The sequence below is a fragment of the Ambystoma mexicanum genome, chromosome 8 (assembly GCF_040938575.1).
Source record: "Ambystoma mexicanum isolate Mex_15411 chromosome 8, UKY_AmexF1_1, whole genome shotgun sequence".
NCBI lineage: Eukaryota > Metazoa > Chordata > Amphibia > Caudata > Ambystomatidae > Ambystoma > Ambystoma mexicanum.
The window spans coordinates 811,155,467-811,177,452 of NC_090929.1; the positions used below are offsets into that span (position 1 = coordinate 811,155,467).

The following is a 21,986-nucleotide window of genomic DNA, read 5'->3' on the forward strand; positions in this document are numbered from 1 at the left end:
GTTTTACCCTACGTTTGGTTCTGGTTTATATTGTCTTGGTTGCTACCAGGTGCATTCTGGGAGTTGGCGTTCTAAAGAAGAAAAGAGAAACCACTGTCCAGAAACAGTACTGAAAGGTATTGCATGATTGAGGGTGGAAACTGGTTACCAAGGATGGCACATGAGAAGTGCTGAGCCCTCACAACTCTCCTCCCCACCTATGGGTCAGGGCTGCCTCAGGCTTATGTGCAGGTAGGCCCCATGTCACAGGTCGGGAGGGGTCCCACATGCACCCGACTGGGTCAGGCCCCTCACCCAGTCACAGGATGGTAATATCTGTGCAAAAACTAATGAGAAAAGGAATGTAGCAGGCAGAACTGAAAGAAGCAGGCAATGATAACGCATGATTTGCAGAGATAATGTCAGATCTTCATTGAACTCGAAATCCAAATGTTTTACCAGACACCAGAATAGGACAGGATTCAGCCGAAGACTGCCAAAACTAGGGGGTCCAAAGAGACTTAAAGCCTTCACAAATAATGTTTTCACTTTTGTCCAAATTAATACTTATAGTTATTCATCCAGTTGGAAATTTCCAGCAGACAGGATTTTAACAATGTGGCAGCACATTCTGCGTCTCCCTAAAGTCGGAAATGCAGCTGAGTATCATCATATGTTAAAAATTAGAACGCAAAGGCGTTAACTCATGCAGTGTACATCATATGTAGTGACATTTAAGCAACTATGTAAGGATCTGAAATGGAAGCATTATGTAGCACAAACAATTGTAGTCTATTATCCTGGAATCAATCTTAATACACCTGGGGGGAGTTTGGCATGGTGTAATTGTTGCACATATTCATAGAGTTGCTATCCCTTTGTAGCAATAGAAAGACCAGAAAAGTATACCTGTGTGCTTCTTCTTTTGCCGTACCGGGGACCCCCAGCACCTCCCATTGTATCCTCCTCGATTTCCAAGAGCCAACCGACTAGGAACCTTCCCATCATGCTTGATGACTGATTCGGCAGAGGGCTCACAAGTCACTTTTTGTAAATTCTCTACAAGTAAAAAACAGAAGAAAAGAAGAGTTAGCCCTTTTAGTGATGCATGCTTATACAACCTACAATAGGATAGGGAGGAGGATTCCAATAGAGGGCGGTTGGGGGGGGGGGGGACAACAAGCAATGACCACAATAAATGTCTGTGACCATCAGGTGTGCATCTCCAAAGCAAGTAAAAAAAAGGCTCGATTAAATCAGTATAATAAATAACATTGCGCAACACTCCAACTTAATCACTGTAGCCAGAATAATACCAACTTAGATACAGAAGAATATTTGCTTGCAGCTCGCACAAGCAATCCTGGGCTACACACACACATTCGATATGCATTTATTTGTTAAACACACAGCCTACATAGACAATATCATGGTGTTTACAAATGCACTTAAATGGAAATGTCACCTAGTGAGGACGGCTTATTGTGCCAAGAGTGTGATGCTAGGAGTATTTCGCCTAACCTGGGGCGATGAAAAAGCCTGCTAAGTGAGGTTGCTCCCTACAGGCCTTATATCTGAGAATATGGCGCTGTAAGGCAGCTAGTTTGATGGTGATGTGCAGCATGGTGTTCTACACTCAAGCAGGCGATCAAAATTGAACTAGGCATTCCACAAGTCGAAGTGCTGACATGAAAGTCATTAACAAATTGGCATGGCAGCTTAATGAATTGTACCTTAGCTAGAAGCGCTCGGAACGTATCAAAACCACTTTAGTTGATTTTGCTGCCAATTCTCGAACAGAATTTTCATTCACTCTGCAGGCATCAACTCAGTTGCTGGATATCACCAACTGCCTTGACCACCATAGGTGCAAAGTACATAGGGGCAGTTGCCTCCGTTCTCCTTGAACAATGGGGACAGGAGCCTCATTTTGCCCCTGTTTTAATTTTGTCATTTGTTTTGCATAGGACGACGAAAACTGAAGACAAAACAAAAAAAATCTGTCTTGAATGCAGTGCTCATATAAATAACTTGGCGCGGCAGGGCAGAGTCCTTTGCTGCTGTGCTCAGGCATATATCTTGCAAAGTTATTAAGTGCTGCTCATTTCAAAGTGGGAAGGCCGTCTCATCAATGGTCGGTAAAATAGCTCAGCGGGTTGAGCGGTCGCTGCTGCGATCTGAGCGTGATCTGCAGGTCGCAGGTTTGAATCCCGGCAAGGCCAACTCAGCCTTTCATCCTTCCGAGGTCGATAAATGAGTACCAATTTTGGTTGGGCGATATTTTATGTAAATATGTTCTCTGTAAAGCGCTTTGGATTAAGGCGCTATATAAATAACACATCATTATCAATAGATCAACTGAGCCTTCATAGGAGTGGGTTGGGGTCAATTCAAAGCTGTTTGGCGGTCACAGTTATTTTAGGGGAGAGTAGGGGGATCTTCAAGCAGAATGCTGCAAAGACAGTTCAACAGGTTAGGAGATTTTTGCGCAGAGGTTATATGTTTAGACCTTCCTGTAAATTATATGTCTTTACCAATTCCCAACACAAAACGTGCTGTAAAATGTGTCATTGCGACCTAGCATTTAGTATGGATCCCTCTCTTCACTCGGTATGGGAATTTATGCCCTGAGAAATTCAAAAGTTGGCACACATCTAGAACACTACAGTAAAAAAAAGCCCACCCCATTTCATAAAGGAGAACTAAAACCAGGGATTATGCATGTCCATAGACCTTGCCATATAGAACCTTGCAGTGGAAAATTGCCAAAGAAGGCAAAAGCCGCATATGTACATGTGAAAATGCAACAATCAGTAACATGTGCATACCTGTAGAGTATATACCCCATTCACTCTCCACTCAGGGCTCTATTTTTTTATTTGTATGGAATACTTTCAGGAATTACGGGTACCTGGAATGATGGATTGCCCTGGTAAAAGTTCACACTGATGCTGATAAAATAAAATCAAACTCCTTGATAGCCATAGTTGAATGAATAGAGGCCCGATTAAGAGTTTGCTGGTAGTGGTAAAACATCCAGTATTTTTAAATCTCGGCTGCTTTATCACTCTGCCACTGAAATTCTGTTTCCAGCATGTTTTCTGTGTGGAGGTAATTACCATCACAGAAAAGCAATACCACATGCATTATGACCCATGCTGTACTACTTTACTACTGATTGGACAACTACTGGCTGTTTGAATGGTGCAGATCCTTACCATTGGTGGGCTTGGACTTGTTTCAAGCTCAGATTTTGGATTAGAAGAGGATCTCTGCAGCCATTTCTTCAGCTCATTGTTGCAGCAAAGAATACATCGAAGATGTGCAGACTGCTGAAGATCCGAAGAGGACTCCTTAAGTAACCCAGGATCCCGTCCAGTAGCCAGCCCGGTGAAGCCCTGCTCCTCTGCCTTATCTAAGAAGACCATGATCTATGTTCCAGCCCCTTGGACTAGAGGGACCAACTAGTCTCAACGCCTTCGAGAATCCTGCCTTTCTGGGCCTTCAAAAGAGTCCCTGGCCTGCCCGGTGGACTGACCACTTGCTCTACCTTGTCAGAAGCATCACTGTTCCTTGTTCGAGTCCAGAACGTCAGTGGTCGCCAGCATGTGCCACTGGTAACCTTCTCCCTGAGTTTCTGCTTTCCATAAACATGGGAACCTGTCCTGGAGCAGCTGCTGTGACAGCAACTGGAAGGACTGTCATCACCTGTGTGCGGAGACCATCGCTGTAACTCACCCTTCCTCCAACCTGTGAAGTGCCCTGAAGAGGTCTGCACCGGTGGATTCTCCATTTCTTCTCCGAAAAGGGTTGCATCTTGCTTTTTCATTCAACCAGAAGAATCCTCGAACCGGCACATCTCAGTGAACAAAAGGCAAATGGCCGAGCCCCCAGACGATCCGGAAAATCGAAGTCAGGCGGGTAGGTAAATGCAGTGTGTCTTTCCCCCCCCTGTCCTCCATAGAACAACATTAGGAAAAAATCCCTTTGTCTCCTTATTCCATTCCACTGACCTTTTGGTCGTCGAACATCCTGCTCCTGGGTTAGCCTTGAGTCTGGAAGAAAGGAAAACACTTACATACCTCTGGTAAAATTATCATAGAACTTTAAAACTATCACCAACACAAGTCCTATCACCAACACAAGTCTATTGAAACCTACCTACAGAGACTTCATTCTGATGAGAAACATTGTGGCTCCTATGACTTTTGGGCACACGGCCCCATTCATCTTAGGGTATGGACTTCTTAAGTTAGGTTATTGTCTTGTAATATGGATCCATCATTTACTGCATCTAAAATACTTACCTACTTTGCGGATTGTGATTGGATGTACATTTGAACCTATGGTATATATGGGATACATTACTCACCGTAATCGTATTTCTGATGCTTGTATCTGCTTAGATTCACATGCTCTGCATAGGCCGACATCTAGTGGAAGCTGCGGAGTATTACAGTTTGTTTTTCGAAACTCGAAAATGGGCGTCGACACAGGGCGTGCCAGTAATACTATCCCTAGTGTGACGTCCACTGTACCCAAGATCCCTCACGCGTCTAGGATCCTCAGATTGTATTTTTTCTGACATGAGGTAGCATGAGGAGTAGCGCGAGTACAGATAATCCAAGCAGATAGACAGAAAGGTAAGACTACAAGCCATCATGCGCCTTCTCTCAGAGGAGAGGAAGGGTGGGTCGCATGTGAATCTAAGCAGATACAAGCATCAGAAATACGATTATGGTGAGTAATGTATCCCTTCTGAGGCTTGTGGAATCTGCTTAGATCACATGCTGTGCATAGATTAGCGAGCAGTACCTGAAGAAGGAGGTGGGATGTGAGAAGGGTCATGAGCAAATAAGTGTCTTAGAACCGCTTGTCCCACTTGTGTATCTGCCTTGGAATGGGTGTCAATGCAGTAATGCTGAGTAAAAGTGTGAATAGAGCTCCAAGTAGCTGCTTTGCAAATGGTGTCAAGGGGTACATTTGCAATGAAAGCCAGAGTGGCCCCAATGCCTCTAGTAGAGTGGGCTCTTGGCGTGAAAGGCAGAGTTCTTTCAGAAAGTGAGTAACACAGCTGGATACAGTTAATAATCCATTTCGAGATGGCACCTTTGGAGTCGCGATCCCCCTCTCTGCCTGTAGCTACGGAGACAAACAGTTGATCTGTTTTTCTTAGCGGTCTGGTCTTATTTACATAGTAGAGGACCGCCCTACGCACATCTAGGGTGTGTAGTTTCACCTCAGCCGAGCTTTGCGGGTCCTGGAAGAAAGCCGGAAGCTCGATGGACTGGTTTACATGGAATTTAGATATAAATTTAGGTGAAAACCTAGGGTGTGTGCGTAAAACCAGTTTGTCTTTATGGACAGTAAAGAAGGGATCCTGCACTGACAGAGCCTGAATTTCGCTGACCTTTCTTATAGAAGTAATAGCTACTAAGAAGGCCGTTTTATAAGTCAGGTGTTTGAGACTGCTTTTATGCATGGGTTCGAAAGGGGGGCCCATGAGCTTGGCTAGTACCACATTAAGATCCCACCCTGGTGGTGGGTTTGAAATAGGAGGGGGGAGTCTCTTTTCTCCTTCCATGAAGGCTTTAACTACTGGAACTTTCCACCACAAAACCTTGCTATGGGAAGTGGTGTAAGCCGACAGGGCTGCCAGGTGTACTTTCAGTGAGTTAAAAACCAATCCTGCATCCAGCAGGTGGACCATGTATGTAACAATAGTGGAAGGAGTGCAATCAACGGGGTTGATTGATCTACTCTGGCACCAGATAACGAACCTCTTCCACTTGTCAAAGTAACAGTGCCTTGTGTTTGGTTTCCTAGATTCCTTTAGGATGTCCATACACCTCTGTGGCAAATTGAGATGTCCAAACTCTATGACCTCAGGAGCCATGCTGCCAGGTTCATTGAGTTGGGTTGCTGGTGCACTGTTTGACCTTGGTGCTGGGACAATAGGTTGTACCAGGCTGGAAGTTTGATGGGCTCGCACACCGCCATCCTGCATAGGTGTGGGAACCACGGTTGTCTTGCCCACATGGAAGCAACTAGGACGAGCGTCATCGACTCTCTGTTCATCTTGTTCACCACTTTCCTGATGAGAGGAGTTGGTGGAAAAGCGTACGCAAACATCCCTGAGCAGTTCATCCACAGGGCGTTCCCCTGGAAGTCTGGTTGGGGGAACCTGGATGCAAATCCTGGGCATTGTCTGTTTTCGCTTGTGGCTAATAGGTCTATAGTGGGGAAACCCCACTGAGAGAAGATAACTTCTACGACCTCTCTGTGTAGAACCCATTCGTGTTCCTCTGGGAGGGAGTCTCTGCTCAGAGCATCCGCTAGGGAATTGAGCTCCCCTGGAACATGTTGTGATGACAGGAAGATGTTCCGTCTGAGTGCCCATATCCAGATTTTCTGGGCAAGCTTGGACAGATTTGGCGAGCGAGTCCCTCCTTGCTTGTTCAGGTAGAACATGGCTGTTGTGCTGTCCGTCCGGATTTGCACTGACAGGTTTAGTAGGTGGGGTTCGAACGCCTGAAGCGCTCTGAATACTGCCAGAAGCTCTAGCAGGTTAATGTGGTTCTTGGCCACTGAGTGAGACCAGAGACCCTGAGCTGTGTGGTGGAGATGGTGAGCTCCCCACCCAGTCAGGCATGCATCTGTAGTGACTATTGCCTGTACCTCGGGATCATAAAAGGGTTTCCCCTGTGCGAGAGTCTCTCTTGTCCACCAGTGAAGGCTTTGTACCAGTGTTGGTGAAACGACCACTAGATCGTCCCACTGACCACTTGCCTGAGACCACTGTTTCGCCAACCATTCCTGCATGGGACGCATGCGCAGGCGCGTGTGGGGGACCAGGTAAATACATGACGCCATCATGCCCAGTAAACGCATTGCTTTGCGTACCGTTATTTGTTGACCGGACTGATAATGCGGAATTTGCAGTAGTATATTCCGAATTCTTTGTTCTGAAGGAAAGGTCAACCCCTCTTGGGTATCTAGGATTGCTCCTAGGAACTGTTTTGAGGTGCTTGGCACTAGGCTTGACTTTTTCTTGTTGACTGAGAAGCCTAACTCGTGAAGGAGGTCGATAGTCCTTTGAATGTTTGTCCTGCAAATTCCTGTGGTTTCCCCAGTTATGAGCCAGTCGTCCAGATAAGGGTACACTGGGATTGCCTTCCTGCGTAGGTGTGCAGCCGCCACCGCCAGTACCTTGGTGAATACCCTTGGTGCTGAAGCTATCCCGAAGGGCAGTACCTTGAATTGGTAGTGTCGACTGTCCACCTTGAAGCGCAAATACTTTCTGTGCGGTGGAAAAATGGAAATATGAAAATAAGCATCTTTCATATCCAAGGGTGCCATGTAATCCCCCTTTTTTAGGAGGGGGATTACCTCTTGTAGCGTGGTCATACAAAATTTTTGGGGCTTGACATACTTGTTGGCAGGCCGTAAGTTCAATGCTGGGCGCATTGTCAAATCTTTCTTTGGCAAAAGGAAGTAAGTTGAATAAATACCCTTGTTTACCTGGTGTCCCGGGACGAGTTATATCACGTCCTTTTCTAGCAGAATGGCGATCTCCTCGAGGAGAATCTTCTGATGTTCTAAAGATTGTACTCTTTGTCGTGGAGGATGGTTCCGGGGACGCTGCAGTAGTTCTATACAATATCCTGTGGATACTGTTGACAGCACCCATCTGTCTAATGTGATCCCTTCCCAAGGCTGGGTGAAGTTGGAAATGCGCCCCCCTACTGGGGTTGCGTGAGGAGGGACCCTTGTTGGGGCTGCCTCTGCCTTTACCATGACCTCTCCTATTACCCCTGCCGTAACCCTGGGTAGACTGTTGGTTGTTGTTCCACTGTGTACCCTGCCCCTGGGAATAGGTAGATCCTCTCTGGGAATTTTGGCCGCGTGGGCGACGAAAATTACTATTCCCTCTCTGGTTAGGGGGTTTATTGGTTAACTGGCCAAGGGACTTGAGTGTTTCATATTCGTCCTTGGCAACAGATCGGTTTCCACCGGTTTGTCCTACAATGATGCCTGGGTTTCTGCCTTAAAACCAGACTGCCGTAACCACGCATGTCTTTTGATAACAGTGCCTTCCGCTATCAATCTGCCTGCGTTGTCCGCGGCGTTGAAGGTTGCTTTCAAAATGCAACCAGACACGGCTCTACCCTCTGCGGAAATCCGAGCTAACTGGCCCTTTAAAGGTTCAGGAGCAGAGGCTATGAGTGCCGCGACTTCTTCCCACTGATGGCAGTTGTAGCTGGCCAACAGGGTGGTGGAGTTTGCAATCCTTGCTTGATAGGCGGACGTTGAGGCTACTTTCCTGCCGAAACCGTATAGTTTTTTGCTCTCCTTGTCGGGAGGAGCTTCGGACGATGACAAGGGTGTTCCAGCCCTCTTACGAGTGTCGGTGACAACTAGGGAGTCTGGCTTCAGATGTCCTCTTATAAAGAGAGGGTCAGACTGGGCCGCCCTGAAAAGTTTTTCAACCCTGGGATTGACTGCTCTGGTGAGGTTCGGGTTCACCAGGGACGGATCTATTCTCCGCTGAATGGACTTAAGGATAGGGATGGTCTGGGCAACAGGCCTCCTTTCTCCCACTAACTCTTCTGCGAAGTCCCTTTCCTCCTGGACACCGTGGGTGTCAATATGGAAATGTTCTGCTGCGCGTGCGAGAACCTCGTTTAGGAGGGGTTGGTTATCGACTGGGGAGTCGGTAACCGGGGCTTCGTTCTCTACCGGGGAATCTACTCTGTATGTTTCCGGGTCCTCCTCTTCGTGGTCCTCATCATCCCCATAGTAGCCCGTCCCGGTTTGCTCTTCTATCATACCAAATTCTTGGTCCTCCCAAAAGGAAGCCTCTCCTTGATACAGTGAGTATGGTCTTGTGTATGGTTGTACCTCGAAGGGTTCTGACCTCATCGGAGTTTCAAACCGGGGCTTCTTACTCGGGGGGATAGGATCAGTAGAGCCTGAGGGAGTCGCCCCTTGTGGATCATACGAGAGGAAATGTTCTGGATTTTTATCATAAAAATCTGCCAAAGAAGACATTCTTGACATGACCCTATCTATGTCTTCACTGGACCATTTTTTGGAACTGGGCATGACTCTCTCAGCAAGTCTATGGGATTTATCTTGAGTAGCTTTTCTGGTTTTAGACATATCAGCAGACCTGGTCTTGTCTGTCTGTTTAGGGGGAGTGGTGTGTTTCACAGGTGTGGAAGAGTGCAAAGGTTGTTTCTTTTGCTGTTTTCCCCCCTCCCCGTGAGTGGAAAAATGTTCTCCCTGTCCTTTAGTGGCTCCGGAGGTTTTCGACGCCTGGCGTCGAGGATCGGGGGTGGTGTCCCTGTCCTTCGAGCGTGGGGCCTTGCTGGTTTTAACTGCGGGCTCCGACTCCTGGAGCGCGGCTTGGGGCTGGAAGTCGTCCTCGTCTTCCGTCGATCGAACTTCTGTTAGCCAAGGGAGCGAGGCACTCTTGGCAAGAGTGGATGATTGCCTGGAGTCATGCGGCGATCTTGATCGAGAGCGCCCAGAGGACACCGAATCGGACCGTTCTGTTTGTGCCTCTTTCCGAGAACTCGACGTCGTCGAGTCTCGGTTGGACTTAGTGTGTTTAGTGTGTGTAGTATGTGAAGCGCTTGTGTCGCCGGGGGTCTTCCCCATAGCCGCCCTGCCGGACGACCTTCCGAGGTCAGGGACCTGCGCTCGGCTGTCTTTCGACGCCGTAATGCCCTCGCCGTCCGAAAGTACGGCGTCGCTGCCGTCGCTGAAGGCGCCCTCCGCTGCCATGGCGTGGTGGGCCCAACGCTTCGTCAAACGGTCCTTAAGTGTCTTAGGTTTAAACCTACTACACGCTCTGCAGTTCGCTTCGGGGTGGTCCCTCGGCAAGCAGAGATTGCACGTGGCGTGCCTGTCGACCCAAGGGTATTTGCGATTGCACTTGGGGCAGAATTGAAAAGGGGTACCCTCCATACGCACCTTTAGGCAGCGGGCTGTTAAGTGTAGGAAATGTATAAGGTGTACCTATATACCAAGAGTGTAGAGTATGTACCACCCCCCACTCTCCCTACTTGCAGGGCCGAGGCCAGAGGCCTTCCAAGGCCCGGGCCGAGGCCAGAGGCCTTCCAAGGCCCGGGCCGAGGCCAGTGGCCTTCCGAGGCCCAAATCCGTCGTGCAGCAGCCGACGGTCGATTTCTTCTCCAGCCGGCGTCGAGTGTCGAAGTTCGACGTTGGGGTGGGGAAGGATGTCAATAGATTATTATTTTAAATTTTTAGCAAAAGTATGGCTAAGGCCAGGGGACTCCGCAAAATGCTTCCGACCAGTATGGCGGAAAAAAACAATCTGAGGATCCTAGACGCGTGAGGGATCTTGGGTACAGTGGACGTCACACTAGGGATAGTATTACTGGCACGCCCTGTGTTGACGCCCATTTTTGAGTTTCGAAAAACAAACTGTAATACTCCGCAGCTTCCACTAGATGTCGGCCTATGCACAGCATGTGAGCTAAGCAGCTTCCACAAGCCTCAGTAATATATATACATATATCAGAGTGTTGTTACGATAATACTACCTGTTAGATTATTTTTTTAGTGTGTTCAGAAGGAAGGCCTATAATAAATAACTATATTTTTATACTTGATTGTCTGAATTGAATTATTGTGTGCCATACTGTGTGGTGACCCACTCACACACTCGTAAGAAGGAATTATTTTGTTAATAATCCATATTTAATAAAGAAAGTATTTTTTAAGATGCTGTGTAGTTCTCCAGCATGGTCTGGCATGGATTCATACGTTCATGAAAATTCCCCGTCCGGCAAGGAATCCTGGGTAAAAAAGAAAAAAGCCGTTTTGCTTTAGCCTGAAAACTTCATTTCTCCTCTAAACCAATCACTGACCTTTGGGTTATACTGTCCCCATCCAATAACAGTCTTCTCCCTAAGCTCTGCCCATGGTGGCCATCTTCAGATTTGGTATAGCATGTAAAGTGGCAGTATGAACCAAGAAAATCCACAGAGGAGAAGGAGAAAGGGTTTGCATGAGCAACGTCCAGTGAATGCAATATCCTTTCCCCCGACGTAAAAGGATTCGGGAAGAAAACTAGCAGAACCAAAGGCTCCTTGAGATGGAATTCGGACGGAACCTTCGGCATAAAGCTGGGGTTGGTCCATAGCACCACCCTCGTAGCGTGGAAGGACAAGTACGGCTGCTTAAGAGAGGGACTGGATCTCCCCGACCCGCTTGTCCGAGGTGATGGCCACGAGGAAAGCAGTCTTCCACGACAGAAACTTCGGTGTGACCTGATGCATTGGTTCAAATGGGGGTCCCATAAGCTTCATGAAGACCACGTTGAGCTCCCAAGCTGGAGCAGGGGCCTTCAATGGTTGAAAGGTCCTGAAGAGGCCTTTGATCAACCCCTTGACGAGCTTGTGCCCCACAGGGGTGGCTTAACAGGTGTCCGCATGTAACGGGATATGGCAGCCAGGTGCACCTTGATAGAGGCCTGAGCTAGGCCAGCCTTCGCCAGGGAAAGCCAGTACGGCAGCAGCTGTGAAGCTTTGACATGCAGAGGCGTAATCTTCTGAGCCCTGGACCACACTGAGAAGCGTTCCCATTTATGGTTGTAGCACACCAGTGTATCTGTATATAATGCAGAAAACAGAAGCCGAAAAAAATAAATGAAAATGGAAGTAAACTTGTGCTACATGTGTTATATAATGATTCCGGTTAAATTGCATGGAGAAGACAACAATGGGTTCATTTTAAAGTGTATGGCGAGGCTAAACTGGATATGCATTTCACGTGTCTTTGTCCGTGCCCTTTGTGTTGCTGTGTAATACATTGTGTTTGTCAGTGGCAATCTAGTTAATTTTTGTTTCCTCTTCCGTGTTTTCGGCACCTGGGGAGGTGTAAAATGGAGGGCCGTGGTTCCCTCTGCCAGTATGGGGAAAGATTGTCATTCTAAGGAAAAAATGAAGTTTTCTGCCAGCTGCCGCCCCTTAGGAAGCAGGGAGATGGCATGCCCCAGTTAGGGAGCCTGCGCTTTCCGAGAGAAGGGGGTTAAGACGGCAGCCGTTGAGGGACAGAGGGACTGAGGAGCGACTGGTGCAGGGTGCTCAACCCTGTGCCGTTTCCTGCAGCCAGTATAAAGCAGCCCTGCTTTGCTTGTATGCGGTCAGCCCTGACTTCATCTGGAGTTTGCAGCGGCGGTGTTGTGCGCCCCAGGATGAGGAGCGCCACATTATGGGTTTGTGTGCAGTCAATCCTGAACGGATTCCCGTTTGAGTCTTAGTCGTATGAGGCAATATCAACTCGAGGTAGGAAAGGGGAGAGGCATTGCGAGCGGACGATTTCTGAGCCATGCCTTAATTATTTTGATCCCTGTAACCCTTGTATTTCTGTACACTTTATAACATTGCGGCCCACCTAGTTTAGGATTTCTGCTTTGTTGTTTGTCGGGCGTGTTTCTGCCCCTGGGTAAGAACATATCCAGCAATATCTTGGGGGGCTGGCACATGTCGTGTACGACAGAGGGTAGTGAGTGGGGGGAGGGACAGTTTCCTGAGCATGTTCCAGTCAGCTTCATCGGCCGCAGGTTCACCGCGCGCCTGTGTATTATGTTAAAGAACAGGATACTAACTCTCCTGTCTTCTTTGATAGATCGATTTATTTTAGAGCATACATAGTATTGTAATTTATGAATGGCTGTGTCATAATCAGTAGGGGGTGGAGTCGTTGTCGGGTTGTCATTAACATGTGAGAAGTTTTATCGCAGGTCACTGGTGTGTTCTTTTATTAGCGCGGGATCTGTGTGGTGTTCCATGAATATGTTTACTGCTAGCTACAGTCCCAAGAAGAAGAAAAACACAAGTAACGTAAGTTATTTGTTTTGGTGTGACGCGAACCAGGATATGGGACCTGCAGTGTAGGTAAGGTTTTCAGGGGTCAAAGTTATACTCTAGTATCGTCATCCAGAAGGCCATTATTCCCGCCTCATTGAGGTACATTGTCCCGCCTCCGTGGCTACTTTCCCCATCCTCTAGGCCAGGGGTCCCCAACCTTTTGTGTGCAATAAGCAAAATTGGCATATCAAATTAAATGGTGAGCAACATCAATTTTTCGACGGAACATATCGGCGCACAGTTGGCGGACAAATTGTTTGCAACACAAATTAGAAATGTAACAAAGTTAAAACTGTGTATAGAACATTTAATTTGCAGTACTTAATAGTTATCTAGACCACGTGTTATTCTAGTCAAGGAAATGTGGAAGGCCTTTAACTTCATTTGACGTTTAGTGATTTACAAGAAATGTTGAGGAGATTGAGTGGTCAGTAGTACATTTTTAGACATATAGGACCAGTTCAGCTGTTCAAAAATAGAGTAGGGAGTAAGTAAACATTACCAGGGGTTTCAGGTTCCTGAGCAAAATATTAGTGCAAATGTATGGACAGTAAAAAGGGCCACAAACGGGGCACTGATTTTTCAGGTCTACTGAGATTCTGCCTAGGAATTTATGGGATCTTTAATGGCAAATGGTGCATTCCTAAGCATACGAGATCAGCAATACTGTTCCACAGTCATTGATGACTGTATTGTGGATGTTTTTTTTCTTCAGGAATGTTATGAAATGTTACATTTCTTATTGAACAAAGAGTAAACACAATCCTCTGGAGTTCATTTTCCAATGGCAAGGGTAGGCACCACGAAGAAGATATCTGACAGCCAGAGCGGCTGGTTGGCGATGCCTACGCTCGAAAAGGAGGCATTGGAAAGAATTACTAATTCACAAGAAATAAAGTTATTATCTTAAAACTGTTGTACAGTTCAGAGGCCACAAAGGAAAGCGTGAGTTTGTTTGAGTCTTTAGGAGAAACTATCCATTACAGAGCTATTGGCAAACCATGCCCCCAAGTTCAGGAGCTCCAGGTTATAGAAAGGGATGCACCATGGTTCGATGTAGAATGTAGAATCTCAAAAAGAAAACTGAACCATGATTTAATGAGGGGTGTGTACACTGATGGTCAGATTTATAGTTTCAAAATGGCATAAAAAATTGCCTTAAGTTAACAATAACTTAATTGGATTGAAATACAGGGAAAATTAATTATGGAAAATGTGGGCATGCATTTACCGTATCTGCCCATTAACCGTGTGCCAGATGGGCACAGTATCAAACGATTACCATTTTTCCACTAGGACACTATGTAATATAAATACAGGTGACACCAAAATGAATGTTGTCGATAAATATGGTGGCATCAAACACAAACCTCACTTGTACAGAAAGTGTGCATGCACATTATTTAATAAAGGAAAGTTGGGTATGCATACCACCTCCTTGTCCACTATGCTCATACTAGCTGTACCAAGGAACGGAACAGGCCAATTTTCTCCATGACACAACCATGGTTCAAATAATGTACTCATTAATACATTTATCAACTGGGCAAAGTAACTGGAGATGACAGGGTTTTAGCAATGAGACTACCATAACTAGTAAGGACATTTACTGTAAAATTATGTGCATGGTGGCACCAAACACAAATCTTGCATGTATAAAAAAAGCCAGCTGGAAACACAGCGGCTCATTGGCCAACATTCTTGCACAGTCCAGGACTCTGTACTGACTACAGTGCTACTGAGGTCTCATCCATTCAGCACCTCCTTCTAGTCCTCCACACAATGGCCCAGAGCAACTGGCGAGCAACAATTTAGGGTGCCGCGAGCAACATGTTGCTCCCGAGCTACACGTTGGGGATCCCTGCTCTAGGCATTACCCCATTCCGCAATATTTAATAAGTTCTACTGGCAAACTTCAGGAGGATTGAGCAAAAGTCATTCTCGAGCTGAGGGTGAGCTCAGTCAGACATGGGCGAGGAGACAAAATAACATTGACCGCACCCAGTTCTATGCTTTGGGTGCATTTCATTAGGCAACTGATAGGGTTGGGTGCCTACGATACACCGTAGCATGGCAAGGACTTAACCCCTACAGTCAAGTCCAGCAGGCCCTTATTTCACAATGTGTTTGTTGGCATGTTGGTCTGAGCCAGCCTGAATAGTGGGGCTGTTTAACGTAGTGTGGTTTGTCCTTGTTTTTGTGGAGGTTTTGTTTGTGTGGGTTTTATTTCTTTGTTGTGGTAGACTGCAGCTGCAAGAGGTTAATGTTTCGACTATGGGCTGCTGGCAGAGGGAGTAATGCATACACTCCCATATGCTATGTTTGATATTAAATGAATCTGCTCAGCAGCTAAAGGTTGGCCAGCAAAGATCGGTGTCATTTTTGAGAACCTAGTTGCCCATTGCTGCATTCCATGTTAAGTGTAATATTCACATGATATTTATATTATTTATTGATCAAATAGGTGCATTGCACATTCTTCCTAAAGCATGTATACACTAACCTGTATTTAATCCCCAAGGCATCTGTTAACAGGGCTGTACTGACTATACAAGGAAACACTATTTAGGCCTGAGATAGCAACCCCTCCCCCATCAAATGCTAATGAATTGATGTTATTTATTTTATGTCTGAAATTGAAGCGCACAACCCCCACGGACACTGAATTGATATTAATTTATGTAATTATGTGGGTCCAATATATGCGATACATTACTCACCGTAATCGTACTTCTGATGCTTGTATCTGCTTAGGTTCACATGCTGTGCATAGGCTGACATCTAGTGGAAGCTGCAGAGTATTACAGTTGTTTTCGAAATTCGAAAAGGGATGTCGACAGGGCGTAGTGTGACGTCCACTGTACCCATGGTCCTTCACGCGTCAATGTCGTTCAGATTGTTTTGTTTCTGACATGAGGTGGCATGAAGTGTAGCGTGAGTACAGGTGTATCCAAGCAGATATGTATCAGACAAGCTCCTAAGCATCCATGCACCTTCTCTCCAAGGGGAGGAAGGGTGGTCGCATGTGAATCTAAGCAGATAAAAGTATCAGAAATCCGATTACAGTGAGTAATGTATCCCTTCTGAGGCTTGTGGAATCTGCTTAGATCACATGCTATTCATAGATTAGCGAGCAGTGTTAGGTGAAGGTGGTGGGTTGTGAGAAGGTGCATGGGCAAACGGATGTTTTAGAACCGCTTGTCCCACCTGTGTATCTGTCTTGGAATGAGTGTCAATGCAGTAGTGCTGAGTGAAAGTGTGTACTGAGCTCCATGTAGCTGCTTTGCAAATGCTGTCTAAGGGAACATTTGCAATACATGCCAGAGTAGCTCCTGTGCTCCTTGTGGAGTGAGCTCTTGGCATGAAAGGCAGTGTCATGTCTGGCACAGTTGTATGCATCCGACTACCCATCTGGAGATAGCATTCTTGGAAATACGGTCTCCTTCTCTGCCTGGGGCTACAGAGACAAAAAGTTGGTCTGTTTTCCTTAACGGTCTGGTCTTGATTACATAGTAAAGGAACACCCTCCTTATATCTTGTGTGTGGAGTTTGACCTCAGCTGAGCTTTTTGGGTTCTGGAAGAAAGCCGGAAGCTCGATAGACTGGTTCACATGAAATTTAGAGATGAACCTAGGAGAGAACCTAGGATTAGTACGTAAAACCAGTTTGACATGTGTATGACAAAGGAAGGATCCTGCACTGACGATGCTTGCAATTCACTAACTCTTCTTATGGAAGTGATAGCCACTAAGAAGGCAGTCTTGTACGTCAAGTGTTTAAGACTTGAATTGTGCATGGGCTCGAAAAGGAGTCCCATGAGCTTAGCAAGTACTACATTGAGATCCCATCCTGCCGGCGGGTTTGAAATTGGAAGGTGGAGTCGCTTTACTCCCTACATAAATGCCTTGATGACCGGCACCTTCCACCACAATACTTTATTGTGGGACGTGGTGTTAGCTGACAAGGCTGCCAAGTTGACCTTTATGGAGTTGAATACCAACCCTGAGTCTAGCAAGTGGAGCATCTAGTTTAGAATGTGCGATGGGGTACATTCTATGGAGGTTATTCGTTTAGACTGGCACCACATTACAAATCTCCTCCACTTGTCGAAATAACAGTGTCTAGTGTTTGGCTTTCGTGCCTCCTTGAGGATACCCATGCACCTTTGTGATAGGTTAAGATGTCCGAACTCTATGACTTCAGGAGCCACGCTCCCAAGTTCGAGTGAGGTTGCACGTGCACTGTTAATCCCCCGTGTTGAGTGAGTACGTTGGTCTGGCACAGGAATTTGATGGGATCGCACATCGCCAGTTTGCATAGATGTGGATACCATGGTTGTCTTGCTCACATAGGAGCAACTAGGATGAGTGTCACTTGTTCCTCGTGGATATTGTTCAACACCTTGTTCATGAGAGGAGTCTGGGGAAAAGTGCAAGCAAATTTCCCGGACCAGTTCATCCATAGGAGCCTGGTTGGGGGGATCCTGGACGCAAAGTCTGGGCATTGTTTGTTTTTGCTTGTAGCGAACAAGTCTAGCGTGGGGAAACCCCACTGAGAGAAGAGGTGGCCTACAACCTTTGTGTCTAGTTGCCACTCATGTTCCTCTGGTAGGGGATCTCTGCTCAGTGAGTCGGCTAGATAGTTGAGTTCCCGTGGAACGTGTTGTGAGGATAGGAATATCTTCAGTTTGAGTGCCCATTTCCAAATTCGTTGCGCTAGTTTGGACAGATTTGGAGAACGTGTGCCCCCCCCCCATTTGTTGATGTAAAACATTGCTTTAGTGCTGTCGGTGAGCACTTGCACCGAATGGTTTGCCAGATGTATCTCGAATGCCTGAAGGGCCTTGAACACTGCCAGTAATTACAGCAGATTGATGTGGTTCTGCTTCGTAGCATGAGTTCACCGACCTTGTGCTGTGTGATGAAGGTGATGAGCCCCCCCCCCACCCGGCAAGTGACGTGTCTGTCGTAACCATCACCCGCACTTCTGGATCATGGAAGGGTTTCCCCCTTTAACAGATTTTCCCTTGTCCACCAGCAAAGGTTCTGTACCAGTGTTGGGGAAACGACTACTAGATTGTCCCACTGACCGCTTGCCTGAGACCACAGTTTTGCCAACCACGCCTGCATGGGTCGCATGCGCAGGCATGCGTTCATTACCAGGTAAATGCAAGATGCCATCATGCCTAGCAAACGCATAGCTTTGCGTACGCTTATCTGGCGGCCAGCCTGATAATTAGGTCTTTGCAGTAACATATTTTGGACTCTTTCCTTTGACGGGAAGACTAACCCTTCTTTTGAGTCTATTACATCCCCTAGGAACTGTTTGGTTGTGCTTGGCACTAGGCTTGATTTCTTCTCGTTTATTGAGAAGCCCAATTGAAAGAGAAGGTTGATCGTTCTTTGAATGTTTGGCCTGCAAATCTGGGGAGTCTCCCCTGTAATCAGCCAGTCGTCCAGGGAAGGCTACACTGGGATTGCTTCCCTGTGCAGGTGCGCTGCCACCACCGCCAGTGCCTTTGTGAATACCCTAGTGCGGATGCTATTCCGAAGGGTAGCACTTTGAATTGGTAGTGCTGGTTTGCCATCTTCAAACGCAAAAATCTTCTGTGTGCTGAGAACATTGAAGTATGAAAATGGGCATCTTCCATATCCAATGTTGCAATGTAGTCTCTGTGCTTTAGCAGGGAGATTACTTCTTGTAGCATAGCCATACCAAACCTTTGTGGCTTTACATAGGTTTAGGGCGTAGGTCTAATACTGGGCGCATTGTTAAGATTTTTTTTTGGCTCAAGGAAGTAGGATGAATAAATACCCTGGTTTACCTGGTTCGCCGAGACGACTTCTAGTGTTGCGATTTCCTCGAGAAGAATGCGTTTTTCTTCCCTCGAGTGTGTCTTTTGGTGCGGGGGATGGTTCTGGGGATGCTGGATTACTACAACACAATAACCGCCCACCACGGTGGATAGCAATCACTTGTCTGAGGTGATTCCCTCCCATGCGTGGGTTAAGTTTGAAATACGGCCTCCTACTGGAGAGGCATGGGAGGGCACCTGAAGCAGGTAGTCACTGTTTTGGAGGTGTGGCTCCACCTCTAGAAGTGGATGACCTCCCCCGGACACGAGATCTGCAATATCCCCTTTGGTAACCCTGTGAGGCCTGGCCTTGATTGTTCACCCCAGGATGAACCCTGATTTTGATTGTAGCTTGAATCCCTCTGTGAATATTGTCAGCGGAAGTGACAAAAATGACTATTATTACCTCTTTGCCCTGTGGGTTTATTGGTAAGCTGTTGCAAGGACTTTAAGGTGTCATATTGCTCTTAAGCAGATTTTAGGGCATCCTCAACTGCCTTCCCGAAGAGGACGTTGGGCTCAATAGGCATCAAGAAAAGTATTAAGAAAATTAGCTTGAGTCTCTTGCTTAAAGACGGACTGGCGTAGCCATGCATGTCGCTTAATAATTGTTCCTTCTACATATCTCCCTCTTCATCGTCATAGTCCTGCTCTGTGCACTACTGAGCTGTAAAGATGCCTTCATTGTCGGTGTCTGGGTCATACATATCAATGAAGGGTGGGTCCTGCAGGGGGGGGGGACGTTAGGGTATCAGGACGAGACCTTTTATGAGGCGGTTGAGAAGAAGGGGCAACTGGTGGGTTCTGAGAACCAGAGGCAGCTGTAGTGGGAGAGAGGCTTGAACGTTTTGGAAAGAATATGGGTTATTTTCAGAGAAATTTGCCATAAAGGTCATCCTTCTCATGAGACTGTCAATGTCCTCACATGCCACTGGGCCGAGCTTGGAATGGACATAGGGCCTTGTTGGAAAGCCTGGCCTTGAGCTGTGACTGGGACTTGTGGTGAGAGTTGGCACTTGTTCTTTAGAGCAGTTGTCAAGGAATTCTCTTCTTGTGGAAGTGAATCCTTTTCCTTGTGTAGATGGCAATCCCTCTCCCTGGATGTAGAATGGGACCTTTCCATATGAGGGGTCTTAGAAGAGTGCTTCTTGGACTCCTTCCCCCTCATTAGGCTCTTCGGGACGTGATTTTTAAACTGGTGTGCTAGTCCCGACTGTTTAGGGTTTTTAGCCATTTTCAACGAAGAATGTCGAACTTCAGTTGTGGAATGATCTGACGTTTCGTCTGCCGTTGTGCGACATTCGGGAACAGATTTAGTCACAACGTCTGTGCTGTCTTTCAACAGGCGATCGGGACCTTGAGTGCCCAGAGGACAGGGATTCTGTGCACCTCTCTCTAGACGTTGGGTGTGGGCCCTTGTTCGACGAATGCATCGAGTCATGGCCCTTGGCTGTGTGTTTAGTGGTAGGGGTAGTGTGAGCCCCGATGCTGCTGGTGGTCGTCCCCATAACAGGGCCGCCGGCCTCTCTGCTGGGTCCGAGGGCTTGCACTTGGGAAACTAACCTTTCCCCGTCCGAATATGCAGCGTTGCTGCCGTCGCTGTAAGTCCCCTCCACGTCCATGGTGGCCTCTGCCTGCATGGCGTGGTGGGCCCAGCACTTAGTTAAATGGTCCTTTAGTGCCTTAGGTTTAACGATCTTACAGGCTCGGCAGTTCCCTTCAACGTGTTCCCATGGAAGACAAAGGTTGCACACCAGGTGCTTGTCGACCAAGGGAAATTTTTTGTAGCAACTTGGGCAGAACTTAAGAGGGGTTTTATCCATAATTAAATGATACGGAGGCTAGGCAAGATAATGTATGAAAAGAGTTAAATACATTCTCAATGTCCTCCCCCCTCTCTCCCTACTGTGTGGGCTGAAGCCCGAAGCAGCCCTCCAAGGCTGAAAGGATCCGTCGATGGGAGTTATTCGACTGTCGTCTTCCTCACCGCTATTAGAGTTATCGATAGTCAGTGAGCTAAAGATATAAAGGATAGGAAGAGTAACTAACTCTGATTGATTAATCAATGGCGTTAAGCCGAAATGAGAACTCTGCTATTTTGAGCCTGTCTACGATGGCAGAAAAAACAATCTGAGGGACCTCGACGCGTGAAGGACCATGGGTACAGTGGACGTCACACTAGCGATAGTATTACTGGCATGCCCCGTCAACGTCCCTTTTCGAATTTCGAAAACAACTGTAATACTCTGCAGCTTTCACTAGATGTCAGCACGTGATCTAAGCTGCTCATCTCATAGGAAGAACACTTTTTGGATGGCTTATAACTTTGCTCCCTCTGGACGAATCCTCACCAAACTGGTGAGGTTTGGTCAAGGAGGAGACAAAGTTATAAGGGGGTCCCAAAATTGATTTTTTTCCCCTAGACTGAATGGAGAAAAACTTTGCTTACGCCTACAGCCGAAACCGATGGATGGATTTTCACCAAATTTGCAGCCGGAGCGGCTTTTGTAAAATGGGTGGAAATCCGTCCAGTAGTTTTTTTTTTTAAAAACCACCAAAAAGAAAGGTCCAAAGAAATTAGTGATATCTGTGTTCGGTCCACGGACACACTTCCCTGTTCGCTCTGCAGACAGGACACGATTGGCCGGTGGGTGTGCGTCATGTCCGCGGACAGGCAACGTGTTCGCTGATTGGTTGGAGTGAAGCGTGAGGTGCGTCACATTTTCCCGATGCACCCGCCATGTTGGATCAGCGAACATCCACGGACAGCGCAGCATTGATCAGTGCATGAATCCAAATTTGGGGAGTGTGTTGGTGTGGAAGAATGGTTGGAGAGGGTCAAATGCTGTATTTGTTTAGGTGGGAAAAGGCTGTGATGTGATTGCGGTGTCCGCGGTCACCGCTGCTGTTCGCGGACATAGCAACCATTGAGTGCACTACTGGGTATGTTATTATGCTCTGATGTATTGGTTTAGGGTAGTTGAGTATTGGGTGGAGAGGGCATGCATTGAAGAGTCTGTGCATTGGCTGCAAGTACTGTATTAGTATGTCAAGTTAAGTGGATAGGGTTTGAGGTGGTTGTGTTAAGTTTTTGGGTTGTGGTCAGTTGGCAGGTGTTTGCTTGCATGGGTCTGTTATGCTGCTGTGGTTGTGGTCAAGGCCCTAGAGTGTTGGGCCATGCACCCAAGACTCTAGGCCCAGGTCACAACCACTGCAGCATAACACACCCATGCAAGCAAATATTTTGACTG

The 21,986-nt window shown here is 46.9% G+C and overlaps 1 protein-coding gene across 2 annotated transcripts in view; it reads right to left on the reverse strand.

Moving 5' to 3' along the window:
* Positions 1–21,986, reverse strand: part of ZSWIM8 (zinc finger SWIM-type containing 8) — a 3,132,642-nt gene that overhangs the window by 1,162,275 nt on the left and 1,948,381 nt on the right. For both annotated transcript variants that reach the window (XM_069610680.1, XM_069610679.1), the window contains one exon: positions 889–1,038. In XM_069610680.1, coding sequence (XP_069466781.1) covers positions 889–1,038 — 150 coding nt within the window. The remainder of the gene's footprint in view (positions 1–888; positions 1,039–21,986) is intronic.